The sequence below is a fragment of the Geospiza fortis genome, unplaced genomic scaffold (assembly GCF_000277835.1).
Source record: "Geospiza fortis unplaced genomic scaffold, GeoFor_1.0 scaffold97, whole genome shotgun sequence".
Lineage (NCBI taxonomy): Eukaryota > Metazoa > Chordata > Aves > Passeriformes > Thraupidae > Geospiza > Geospiza fortis.
The window spans coordinates 4057981-4071228 of NW_005054343.1; the positions used below are offsets into that span (position 1 = coordinate 4057981).

The 13248-nt window shown below is 38.9% G+C and overlaps 1 protein-coding gene across 1 annotated transcript in view; it reads right to left on the reverse strand.

Annotated features, from left to right (window-relative positions):
* Window positions 1-13248, reverse strand: part of RSPRY1 (ring finger and SPRY domain containing 1) — a 29905-nt gene that overhangs the window by 5010 nt on the left and 11647 nt on the right. The window contains exons 5-13 of the mRNA XM_031058467.1: window positions 12234-12346; window positions 9557-9683; window positions 8091-8149; window positions 7686-7752; window positions 6943-7074; window positions 5545-5660; window positions 4581-4724; window positions 1115-1226; window positions 5-75 (exon numbers count right to left, since the gene is read on the reverse strand). Coding sequence (XP_030914327.1) covers window positions 5-75; window positions 1115-1226; window positions 4581-4724; window positions 5545-5660; window positions 6943-7074; window positions 7686-7752; window positions 8091-8149; window positions 9557-9683; window positions 12234-12346 — 941 coding nt within the window. The remainder of the gene's footprint in view (window positions 1-4; window positions 76-1114; window positions 1227-4580; window positions 4725-5544; window positions 5661-6942; window positions 7075-7685; window positions 7753-8090; window positions 8150-9556; window positions 9684-12233; window positions 12347-13248) is intronic.

The window sequence follows — 13248 nt, forward strand, 5'->3', positions numbered from 1 at the left end:
CAGGAAGTTGGTTTCCATTTAAATAGAAGATCATTTGCTTTTCTTGCAAGTCTAGTAGAAATCCTATTGTGTCTCCTTACATGCAAAACAAAAATAATTTAAAGATTTAATTTCTGTTAAATGCCAACAGCTGAAACAGTTATTGTTTCAAGTATCACATATGTCACTGTGAGTTGTCTTACTTAAAAGGAACTGTTTGCAAAAGCACAAAAGAAGGAACATTGATACAGACAGTAACTAAAAAAAACCCAACCCAAACCAAAACCAAAAAACCCAGAAGAAAATAGTAAAAAAATTAGGTATTTTAGTCTGCCAGAGCATTAATACTACATAGTTGTAGAAGTATTGCAGAGTATTTGCCAAAGCCAGAAGAAAGCTGCACTCTGTCACTCCTTGGCTATTTTACACCTGTTGAAAATAGACTTTAGCAAGTGGGTGTTCTAAGAAGAAATTTCCAATATGCTTGTGCTATTTTTTTTAAGAGGTGTTTTAATTTAGCCATCCTTGGGGGAAAATTTTAATAGAAGAGAAGGCGGCACAGTTCACACAAGCTTGGCATGCACAGAATCCTACCAAGATTTCAAAGCTGAGATCAAGAACAGAACTTTGCTGTCCAAGTAGTTATCCAAGAATTTAAAGTAAGCAAGACAGTGCAACTCCTCCTTAAAAAAGAAAAAAAAAAAGGTCTAATTCAGAGATCAAGGTTTTTTCCCCTTCTCTAAAACAACTGTTTTAACCCTGAAAGGAAGATTTCAACCCTGTTGTGTACAAACACAAACAAGTGGACTTGTTTGTACGACTTGTTTGTACTTGTACAACTACAAAAAATCTAATGTTTAAATGTCCAATGTTAATTGGTACTATGATTTTCACTCTGCATTTGAAAAGAAAAAGTGTTTAACCAACAAAAGTCTCTTTACACAGATTGGGGAACAAAACTGTAGTGCCCACTGTGCCCATTTAAATCACAAAGACACAGTAATTATTAAACCTTTATGATCATCAGAATTAGGCAGTAACTGCTTTGTTCGCACCAATGAACAGATACCTGCAAGGGGAAAGAATCCTGTGCAGAAATGCAGTTAGGATAAAGAGCAGCAGACAGAGTGAATACCTTCTTTCCAGCAGGGATGGGAGTGTGGTTTACTTCTGGCGTTGTACCAGATCAGCTGCCGGCAGCCATCGTACGCGCAGGAGTATTCATCGTCCCCGATGCCGTAACCTTCCTTCAGAGACAGAGCACAACATCTCAGCCTGCAGCCGTCCCTCACACTCAGCTAAAACCTCTTTGCATTCACCTAAATCTGTTGGAACTCTGGAAACTGAGAATTTTGGACTTTCTGTGCTGACAGGAGCCAACCCTGCATTTGACCTGAGGTCGTGGAGAAAGCTTTCAAAATTGAATGATAAAACTGGGATTGTGGGTGTGGAGTTTGAATAGAAGTGTGTAATATCACTTGGAGTTTAAGGTTTTAAAATATAGTAATATATATAAAGCAAGATGGAAGTTTTAGGGCTGAGACTGGTCCTTCTCCATGGGTTTGGGTGGTGTTGTGTAATTAGATGAAAAAGTCATTGTGGGGCACGGGTGGTTGGTTATTGGTTAAAAGTAAAAATAATTTAGGTTAATTTCTTTATTAGGCAGTTTATCCTTAAAAGGCCTAGTAGGGAAAAAGATAGGGCTCCATTTTGTAATTTGTTAATGAAGTGCTGTAGAACTCATGCTCTGAGACTGTAACATAGATAAGAACTAATGAACATCTGAGTCCAAACAAGAAATACTGTCTTGTGCCTTTAATCCCAAACTCAGCAGAAAAAATAAGCAAAGAATTGTCATTAAACCACTCTCACAGGAGCAGGAATAGTTTCTTTCTCTCTCCCCCATGAAAGTAATATTTTTTTTTCAAACTAGTTTCAGTTCCATTTTCACATCAAAAGGGAATTTGTTGGGGTGAGGAGGAAGCGAGAAGGGGATATTGTTTCCAAAGTGTTCCATTCTCTGATCTCAAATCACTCCTGTCTGTCAAACTATTTAAATACCAGAAGGCTAGTACCCAAATAGGTTAATTTTTTGCATCTTTAGAAGTCACCACAGAGTAACAGCCACTCTCTTATCTTGAAGTCCCAGTACCAAGCTTGTAGTGCCCTCCCCACAAGATATCCATGTGCCACCAGAACCCACAGTACACAAAGGGAACAAACACACAGCCCCTTCACCTAATTTGTTTCACATTGGGTCCCTTTCACTGCCAGCCTCCCTCAAATTGTGAAAACATAATCAAGTGATAGTCCTAAGGTCCAAGGCAAACACAGAACTAAAGAGTTTCAGAGTGGGAGAAAAATCTGTCCCACAGCAGAGCCCAACCATGAAACCAAAGCATTATGGAAGGTAAGTAACTTCCTCGTGCACAGCATGGTTTGTCTGGAGTGCAAATACCAGACAGCATCTGATTACACAAGCTTCCCATGTCCCAAATTAAAGCTAAGCCCAGCTAATGGGTGTTTAATGTCATATTTAGGACTAGTCTTTTTGTTACAGATGCTGTAAATAAAGAGCATATGGCTTCTGAAGCCTGTGTTTGTGACATACCCAGAGGATAATATCCTTGTATTTCAGGCACACACCTGATGAACTTAAATAACAGCAGCATTTGGCCACCAGCAAAACAGCTGCAGCAACAGAAAAATCATCCTGCTCAGAGATGTGACATCTCCTATTTTCATGCCTTGTACAAGACACACAGAAAAATGCATATACACCAAGCTCCTTAACAGTAAGTGGGAAAAAAATCTTTTAAGCCTCTTAGCAGTCTAAAGGCAGACACATGGCCTTTTATTTCACACAGTTTCTGTTACACTCAGTGTCTGCAAGGACTGTGCTCAGCATAGGCCTGCATGATATTGTTATTCAGTTGGTGTTTTTTGATTTTGTGTATGGTTTAGATTTTTTTTTTTTACTTAAATCACACTTCAATTCCATGCTAAAAATGTGGGACTGGACTTTGGATGTGACACAGAGATATGTACATGTTATAGATCAGACAATTGTTATAGAAGACAATGCTATTTCCATGAATAATTAGAAGAAATGGAGCAAGACCTCTGAACTCACAGGAATACCTAAGTTAAATGGTGAGAGAAGCTACTCTTGCATTCCCATTGGGTTTCTTGCCACTGGTGTTTGTTCAATCTCCTTAATGTATTTATCTCATACCCCCACAATCAATATTTGCTCACATGTATGAATTTGGCCTATCTTCGTATTAACTTCTGTATTTGACTCATCTGTAGAATGACTTTTTCTATAATAATCAGAAATGAGCAGGTTTAACTGCTTATCTCTATATTAAATATATAATTCTCTATATTAAATATATAATTCTTCTTCTAAAATAAGCTCCAAGTAGGAGCAGAAAGCCATACAATTACAACAGTAAAGAAGGGCTACAGCTGAATTTCTCACTCAAGCTTAGCCAGTAGAAGTGTCAACTTGAAACCCCAGCACTGTTTCCATCCTCAGCACTAGGCTAGGCCTGACATACCTTTTGTCCTAAAATTCTAGCTTGGACTTTAATGAACATTAATGGTCATTTGGAAGGCTGATAACATGGAAAATTAAGCTGAGGTAGAAAAGGTTTTTGGGTAGTAATAATTACTCTTTCTTATTCTGGAAATACCGAAACAAGTTATATCATAGCATGAGAAGCATACAAAGTTTCTAACAGTCATGCAGAGTTACCATGAAGATTTAAGAAGAAAGAAAGCCTAGTGACATCTCCATGATGACTGACTATGTTTGGACTTCATGTGCACAAGGCACATTTTGCTTTAATGCTAGCAAGTACATAATCTTACAAGTAAATAGTAGGACGAAGAATACTTAGAACTGAGAATAAGATACAAAATTATCTGGATGAAAAGGACAGTAAAGCTATAAAATAAGACAGCAGACTTGTTCTGTACTCTCAGGAAAAGGCAAGAAGGTAGAGGGTTTAATTTTTTTTAATCCCTATTTTTAATTAAAAAGAAGCTTTTGCATTCCAAGACTGTCCCATATTAATGCTACCAGCAAATCCAATGATACCATGATATCCCAGAGTGAATTTGAGTTATTTCCCTTGTGAAAGTTAATTTAATAGGAAAATGTGTTAAAGAGGATGAGGAAATGGCTGCTTGGTGACCTCTGTAAAGGACAGTGTATGAGAAACTGCTGTTCCTAGTGATTTATTGTTTGTTTCCAAAATCAGAGAGTAATTACTATTATCTAAAGAATTTCCAAGAGATTATGCTACAAGAAATAAGAAATAAAGTTTCCTATAGTTTCCATACAATAGCCAGCAGATAACAAGCTGTCTCTGCTAGCTCTGCAAGCCTTAGGTGAACAGTGTGAGTCTGTAGCAATAACTGACTTCTCTTGTACCACCAAATTCAGCAAAACCAGCTCTTCATGGACACAGAAAAATTGAAGGGAACAAGTGCTCAGTTACAACCACAGAATAACCAGAGCTATTTTCACAGATGCTGTAAGAAGGAAAATACTGATGTTACATCACCAGCTCAAGGATATTACAGGTACTCACATGGTTGAGAAATTTGCTGTCTTTGGTTGCCCATCCTATCTGCATCACTCCTGAAGTAATGACAGTGACTTCATAGTACCAGACTCCAGAGTCGACACAGAATGTGCATCTCACGCTTTCGAAGGACGAGGCATCACACCGTGCCTACCAAAACCAAACAGAAACCCAAAATCACCCTCCAAACCCAGGGGCTCCAAAAATCACCCTCCAAACCCAGGGGCTCCAAAAAATCACCACCCAAACAAACACCTTCCACCTTGGTTCAAGTTTCTTGAGTATAAGAACATACCAACATAATTTTAGAGGCATTTCAGACTAAGTGACCTCTCTTTGACCTAGTGAGTAGGCAAGACTGAAAATTGTTAAGTGGTTAAGCCACAGGCAGGGAAACAAAAGGAAAAAAAAAAAAAAAAAGAGAAAAGTAGAAAGTTGACAGAAACAATGTAAAGATTTAAAGACTAAGACAACCAAGACAGGAAAACCTAAATCATTGGTTGTTAACTGATTCCTGGTAGGAAGGACAAGGAGGCCTTCAATGTTAATTCATGAAAATTCACCTCTAAGTAGTCAAACAAGTTTTTAGGAGTTAGAGAGGAAAGAAAAAAAGCCATGTGGCTGAGACAAAAATCTGACTGCTGAGAGCTTTTCAAGATAAGACAGGACAAACAATAGAATGATATTTTGACTAAAACTGCTCACAAAGTAAGTGAAAAGCCATGGGACTCTTAAGAATCCTCATCACTTCCCTGAAATTTTGGGGCACAGGCATTACTGTAGTGTGAACATTTCTATAACTGAGATCAGTGTAGTGATGCTACAACCCTTTGATGACAAAGCAAGTGTTCTGTACAAAGCTGGCAGACAAGATGGATTCATTCTACAAAATCACAGGAACAAGTGCAAAGCAAAACCTGCCTTTTTCTTCAGCCTCTTTTTCAGGTTGAATACCTGAAACAATTCCTACCTCTAATCCATGTGGTGAGATCTTCAGGTATTCACTGACATCATTGCTGTTCAGCATGGCCCTAATGTTGGTCAAGTCAACCTTCTCATATGTAAACTGCCTGCCTTCTTTTAAAACTGAAAAAAAAAAAATCCCAACCAGCATTAGTTACTGCTGCTGCAAAACTTGATTTTAAACACTTCATAGAATGACAATCTCGCTAGGATCCAGGTAGTTTTTGGCACAATTGAATGAAACACTGAGATTTAGCCTGCATGAAAACAGCTTTCAATAGAATGTGTGTTAAATACCTTCCAAACATGAAAGCATGACCTGTGCCTCTGACTAGAGCTCCCTCAATCTAATTAGCACTTGCAGGAAACCCACAGGCAAATGGAAGGCATCCAATTTCACACCAAGATGCCACTGCTTCAGGATTTACCATTGCACTAGTATATTCAGTGGGCAGAGTTTTTCTGACTCATTACAGTGGAAACAGATTTGGAAATAGGAAGAAGGGGAAAACAGGGATTTAAAGGTTTCTACCATCTCATTTTTAGGTGGTGAACTTTAACCAGCTCTCTCTCTCTCTCTCAGCTTGCCCTTTCTACGTGGAAGGATCAGAAGCATTTCTCTCTTGCCAGGTGTCAAATTGTTGACACATACCTGTTAATTTACAAGTGAAAGATCTTATCTGAGGACCTTCATATAACTCAAACTTGCTACAACACTTAGACATTTACTAAACACAGCTAACACTGGCTTTCCATAAGCTGACTAAAGCCCCTAAAGCCCAACAGACCTTTTAGCCAAATTTATCTAAAAGGCATTAGAAAATACAAGGTCATTAGAGTTACTGCACCCTTGAAATCACAACTAAACAAACAAATTCAGTGGGTTTTTAATAATCCAAAAGATCGACCTGGAGCAGTGCTTTGCCAAACACTTTCTGCTTTTGATCACAAAAATCAAAAAGTATATTTAATTTAAAAAGTCTTCAGTAATTCTTTGTGCCAGTGGGGAATGACACAGGAGTGGCCATCACCAGGACATGTCAGCAACCCAGACGTTCCACAGAGACAGAGCTGCACTGCTGAGCCACTCAGCAAACTGGCTGAAGTGTGGGTTACAGGAAATTGGTGCAAAGAAGAATTTTCATTGCAGTTCCAACTTGCACAGTACAAATCACTTCCTTTTAAAAACATTTTCCATGCCAAAATTTTCTTTCCATACCACTACACTGGATATATTTGTTGGTGTGTTTTTTTGGTTTTGTTTTCTTTTCCAAGGAGATATTACAAACGCAGCCAGGTTTGTAATGAGTACACTAAGTGCTCATAAAAAATGAACACAAAGGAGCCCTCCATCTCTTGGAGGAGTGATTACTATTTAATTCATCCATCCCTTTGTTATACCTACACAGATTGTCTAAACTCCACTGGGCACAGAATCCAACCTGGCGTTTTAAGTAGTCGGGGTTATCTGTCCATTTCTCCAGCAGGATCAGTTGGTCACTAATGCACGATTCAGAAACTGTCATTTTATTTTCACCTGCAATTGCAGAGAAAAGAATAATTGCTATCAGCTAGGGATAAGTTGAAAATAGCATCCTACAAATGCACTAGAACTCTCTACACACATCTAAACCTCAATATTACAAGCATGTAGATGTTTCCCCAAGCAGAATTGGAATTATCTTCATTCAGATTTCTCAGCATGGAGCTGCATCATCAAGAGACCGATCACAGCTGTTCTCCATCTCCCCAATACTGACTGATTTCTTTTCAAGTAACAAAGGTCTCATGTCATAAGTAATTATGTAGTAATTTCTCAGATGAGAAGGTCAGTTTCAGCAAATCTCTTAAGGGTTTGCCATTAAAACAAAAAATATCTTTTCCTGCCTACAAGCTCCCAATGCTGTTGTCCAGCTCTAATACAGATTTATGTCAGTGACAAAGGCCTCATGTCACAAATCCTTCTACAGCAATTTCTAACAGGGAAAATAAGTTTCAGCAAGTATCTCAGGGGTTTTGAGGGGAAGAGGGATGTCACTAAAGCAATAAATACCACTGCAGGCTCTCATGCTCACAAGTGGTCAGGCAAAGCAAGTGACAGTAATGCAGAAGCCATGGTGGTAAGACCAGTACCAGGCCAATACTCACTTGTTTGTGCAAACTTCTCCAGTGCTATTAGTGCAAAAAGCATCACTGTCGGGTGGGACTGGAAGTTCTAAACATGGGCAGTAAGAAAAAGCTTATTAATAAATACCCAGTACAGACAAGAAGAGCTGTAAGTCAAAGGTTCAAAGGAGCCTCCAAAATGCCTGTATTCCACCCTCCTGTGGAGATAGATCCAGAGAGATCAGGCTACCCAGAGCCTTGTTCCACTGACTTCTCATTACCTCCAAGAATGGAGATCCCACAGGCTCTGGAATTTCAGCTTTTTGTAACATACACTGCCAATATTTAGCAGACATGACTTCAACTTTTCACAATAATAATAATAATAATAAAATTGCATTCTAATTGCTATATATGGATACATACAGAAAGATCAAAGACACTTACCAAGCTGTGAAGTAAATATTCCAATATGCCTGGGCTGAGCAAGCCTATGCTTGCAGGACCTGCAAGAACATCAGGAATGAAATCCCTCCATGGGAAGTACCACATACCCATCACCACAGAGCTTTTAAACACAAGGTAACAAATTAAAGAACACCAAACAACTTCACAGCAAAGCAAAACTATAATATAAAACAATTATCATTGTTTCTAGTAAAATACTTGTTGCACATTTAATAATTACACAGTTACTGGCACATTACAGTCCTGCTCAGTTCACAGCTCTAAGTGGGTACAGAGTTCCAGCCAGAGATTTTGCAGTAAGACTCCAGCAGCCTCCACTCAGCATTTTCATGCTCTTTACTTTTGAAAAACTACTGTCTCCCCTTTACTTCCAGAGTCAATGTGCAAAGACCAGCTCCATCTATCAGTAGCCCAAAAGAAGCAAAACTGAGCACCTGAAACAGCCAACGTGATAGTTAATTATACAGCTTGCAGCAGCACCAGAGCAAGCAGCCAATTTAAAATGGAAAGGCCCTGAAATAGTGTCCACTTAATCAAGAGAGAGACACCAGGGAATCAAACTCTGGCATCTACAAGCTCTTAAGAACTTGCAGTGGGTTCCAACACTTCATTAACAGATTTGTTGCCTGAGCTGACACAATGAGATCTGTGTCCACTAAGATAGAAGTAGATACAGTATCTCATTTTGACTTAGTATAATACAGTGTAAGTATTACAGTACAAAAACACTTCCAGACCTTGTTCTTTACTTTTTTTCCCCCAGAAATACAGTAATTGGGTTTTAATAACCATTAGGTGACATTGGACAATCACTTTTTTCCCCTTTATTTCCTGTGCACTTTCAAAAAAGGAGTAAAAACCTAGATACAAAAGAGATCACCAGCAGGAAGGAAACTTAACCATCAGTTTCCAGCTGTGTACTAGGTAGGAATGACAGGGAATAAAGATTCTATATGAAGACACCTTAAAATAGAATCTCAGCAGTTTTCTTTTAAGCAACACAGAAGAAAATCTTTTCAGCTATCTACAATAGAATAAGACATGTCTAGTGGAAAAAACATTTTTATTTCTATACAGCCTCCAAGATCTCCAACTTGATATTCCTGCCTACATTCTAGAGAATGTGTCCTCAGTAATTCACAGCCAGAGTGGGTCTGCAGAAGAGATTGATTACAGTGCTAAAGCAATATAACCACCAGTGATCCCCAATCACTAACCACACATCAGAAGGATTTGTCAATGGCTCATTCAGACACTTGAATCAACCAGATTCTGTCACACCTGGTACCCCTGGGATGCAGAACATTGAGTTCTAAGCAAACACCTCTGACCTACACATGGAGGGTGCTAAAGCAGAAGGTGTTGCAGAGATCCAAGTGCCAGCTGTGAGGAGGCGGCCAGGGCTTTACCTGCTAATTTCTCTACCTGCTAATTTATTTCTTTACCTGCTAATTTCTCTGCCAAGCAGCCGAGCACTGCGGTCGTGTTCCGGTGCTTGGCAGGGTGACAAGAGTCCTGGCAAGCAGCAGCTCCACTCAAGTTTAATATTTCTGTTAACTTCTGTAATGCATCCTGCAAAGGAAAAATCAGAAATCTCTTAAATGTTACTGACAGTTACCCCCTAATTCAGTATCGTAAAGTCAGATTGTTTTTACACATTACTAAAGTCAACATCGTATTACAGACAGCATGGGGTGGTTATCTTTTAAGATAAGATAATGAAGGACAAATGAGAAAAAAGTTCAACACATCCAAGAGCTGTAACTTTAAAATTAGCCCCAGATTGTTGGTTGTTGTGATCAATAGCTCAGGACACTTCTGGATTTAAGTGAGCTCCCCATGGCAATAGGAACCAATTAGCACATATGGCACCACTGCCATCTGATCTATTTCCAGGGTCCTAAAACTCACACCCTTTTCAAAAGAAAAGGACTGTTTCAGATTTTAGATTTCAGGACTAAAGAGACATGCCCCTTCCCCAAAAAGCCCACATTCCCATCATAAATTTAGGATGCTGTCAGCTTTACAGGATGTCAAACTCTATTCTTGAGAGCCTAAGTGGTTTTCTGTAGTCACACAAATTTAGGAAGTAACCAGAGAGGGTAATAAAGCTAAAATGCCATGCTTTGACTTGCTTTGTTCAGACAGTATGGTATGAATAAAATTCCAGATAGGCCTAGAGCATTCTCTGCATTTTCAGGGTAGTTAGAGGTTAATCTAGAGCCTGAACAAGTCATCCCACAGGGAGAACCCCACCCTGAAAAGTTCCAAATCCTCCTCAACTTTCCAGCCTTCATGAAAGTTTCAGCTGATTCAGATTGAAACTGCATAATCTCAGGCAAGGATCTAATTAGAATAGAAGAACTCCTCATATTGAAGTCATCAGCAGCCATTTGGAGGAAAAATGAGCACTGCTCAAGTTGAATAGATGTGTTTTTTTGAACTGTGTTCTGAGCCACATTTGAATCAGGTGACTGTGCTAGAGTCTGAGGTCTGTACAGAGATCACACTGAAAAGTAGTTACATTCTTAAAAGGAAAGCCACAAAAACAGAACTGATGAACAGGACTGAGCTAAGTGGAAAGGACAGAGAAAGAAGAAAGAATGACTGAGCAACAGACTTGGGATGGAAAGGACTCACTAAAATTAGACTCTTGACATACTGATACTGCTTTTAGCCATTATTAGAACTGTCAGAGAGATCAAGTATTTTGAGTTAAATAAAGACTTTATAGAATAAACAGTTTACTGCACTGCCCTTTTAACTTTATGGACTTTATAGCCTGCAAAACCAGAAAATAAAATACAGCACAATGCTGTTCTCCAGCTGTCATGGAAGTGAGGCATTGACTTAAAATCCCCAAGACAAAAAACTTAAACTGTATAGAACGAAAATGAACAGCAGCACAGACTTTATGAGGCTGCATGTGGCCAGCAGACCCCACAGCTGCAGCTCCTTGTGCTGTAAAGAAGCTACACAGGAAAAAACCACTGGGCCCCCCAGAAAAACAAGCACCTCATTCCCTGTCTTGATAAGGTCAACTATTTTACAGCAAACTCCTTAACTGTACCCAAATGAAAGTCACTTGGCTTTTCAAAGACAAATCATTTGATTGCTGAGGATATTGTAGAGCCAAACAAAAAATCCAAAATCACTCTCTCTATGTGCATTCACAGTGGTCTACATTTCTGATTTCTTTTTTAAAGTAGACAAAGTTTCTAGTCATAGCTTTGTTTTCAAAATAACTCAGCAGTCTCTGTGAGAGTCATAATACATTTATCTTGTTTAAAAGTCTCAGATCACTTGAATCAATAGCCTAGGGGAAACAAACCCACTTCAGGTAGTTTGAGAGCTTGACCAGTTCTCCAGCCACCGATGCAACCAGCTCTTCATATCCCTAACAACACCAATGGAAGACTAAAACTGGCAGCATCAAGAGCTTGAGAAATGAAAGCAGCAATGATGTGATTATCAGTTTCTGAAGAAATGAGATAATGAAAATATTTGAAGACAGACAAGTTCACTGTACAAACATTATGTTTAGCATCCTTAAGCACCTGAGGCTTTCAGTTACACACAGCATGAACACCTCAGGTCATCTTTCTGCCCCAAACCAGATTAGTGACCAGTAAAACAAAAGGATTCTCATTTGCCAAAACCATACATAGGTATTTCATAGTTGAAAAATGTAATTTATTTAGCTTAACACACCCACTTGCATTGTATTCCTCATGTGCAGGGCAGGAAAAAATTCAAAAGTGACTTGTAAATGTGCAGATTTGCAAATGAGAGAACAAAAGGGCAGAACTAGGGCAGCTTCTGCAGCACCTGCACAGAGTAAGTACCACACAGCAGGAGAGAGTGGCAGGAAAAGCAGCCAAAACCCAAGGCTCTCTTGCTTCTTCCCCACAGATCAAATTTATCTTTTTGGGGAGAACACTCCTACCATTAATTAACATTTAGACACCAAGTTACCCCAGACTACTTGAAGTTGAATGTTACACCCATTTTCTGAACCACTATCAGTCTTGCATCACTGGTGAAAGGCACTCAAAGGGATCCTGGGTGTGGCAACCACAAGTAACTGACATGCACAGATAAATGCATCTGCTTTTGACTCACTTTTGTTGGCAGAGGACATTCATCAAGTAGTAGCGTTATAACTGCTGGTCCCAGGGGATCTTCTAATGGAATAACTCTAATTAAAGATTGAACAACTTCCAACCAGCCTTCATCTGTCAACCACAAAACAGAAGTCACACTCAGAATTAACAGCATTCAAAGTGTCCAAAGTACTTCCCTAAATGTAAACTGAAAAATCTTCAAAATTACCAGTGAGCTTAGAAACAGCAGGAAAAACAGTTTGCTTTTTACACCACTGTCTTAGTTTGCAGTAGTCTAGAAGTTTAAATTTAAAAAAAGAAAAAGTTTACAGCAGCTTGGGTAATAGTGAACACCTGTATGGTTTGGAGAAGAGTCTTAACCCAGGCCAGAGCATCCTTTAGTTCCTACTACTATTAATCAGGAATACTCATGGTGGTATGGACAAGTACTTTGCTCTAGTGTGACACTCAGAGTTCAGCAGCCAATGTCAACTCTTAAGTGTTAAATGCTACATACACAATGACACTGAGGAAATAATTTCTTTTAACCAGAATCAGATGCCTCTTTCTGAGTTCCCTGAAGTAACAGACAGTAACAGAGAAAGTCAGTGACTTTTTCCCATGCCTGCTGGTCTAAAGAATGTTTTCCTAAGGAGCAGCTCTCATGAAGTAGACAAGGGCTTTTACTTGCAAGTAAACTAAGAAGATGTTAAACTACTGATAAAGTAAACAGATTTGGATTTACAAGAAAATAGCTCCCTTAGAAGTGAAAATAAAGACAGTCTGTATCTGTATACAGGTTACTGAAGTTGAAGCAGCAGTACTCCCTACAACAACAACACAGCAGTAATATACTGGGGGTTGAGTTATGCTAGCACATTCCCCTGAGAAACATTTTATTGAATTCCTGTAATATCTAACCAGATTGATTAATTTATTTTAATATAGAAATCTATTTCCTAAGACCACTATCAAGACTACTAAGTAGAGAGGTAAAAATTCAACTAAACCAGAAGTTTTGTTGAAGTCTTAAG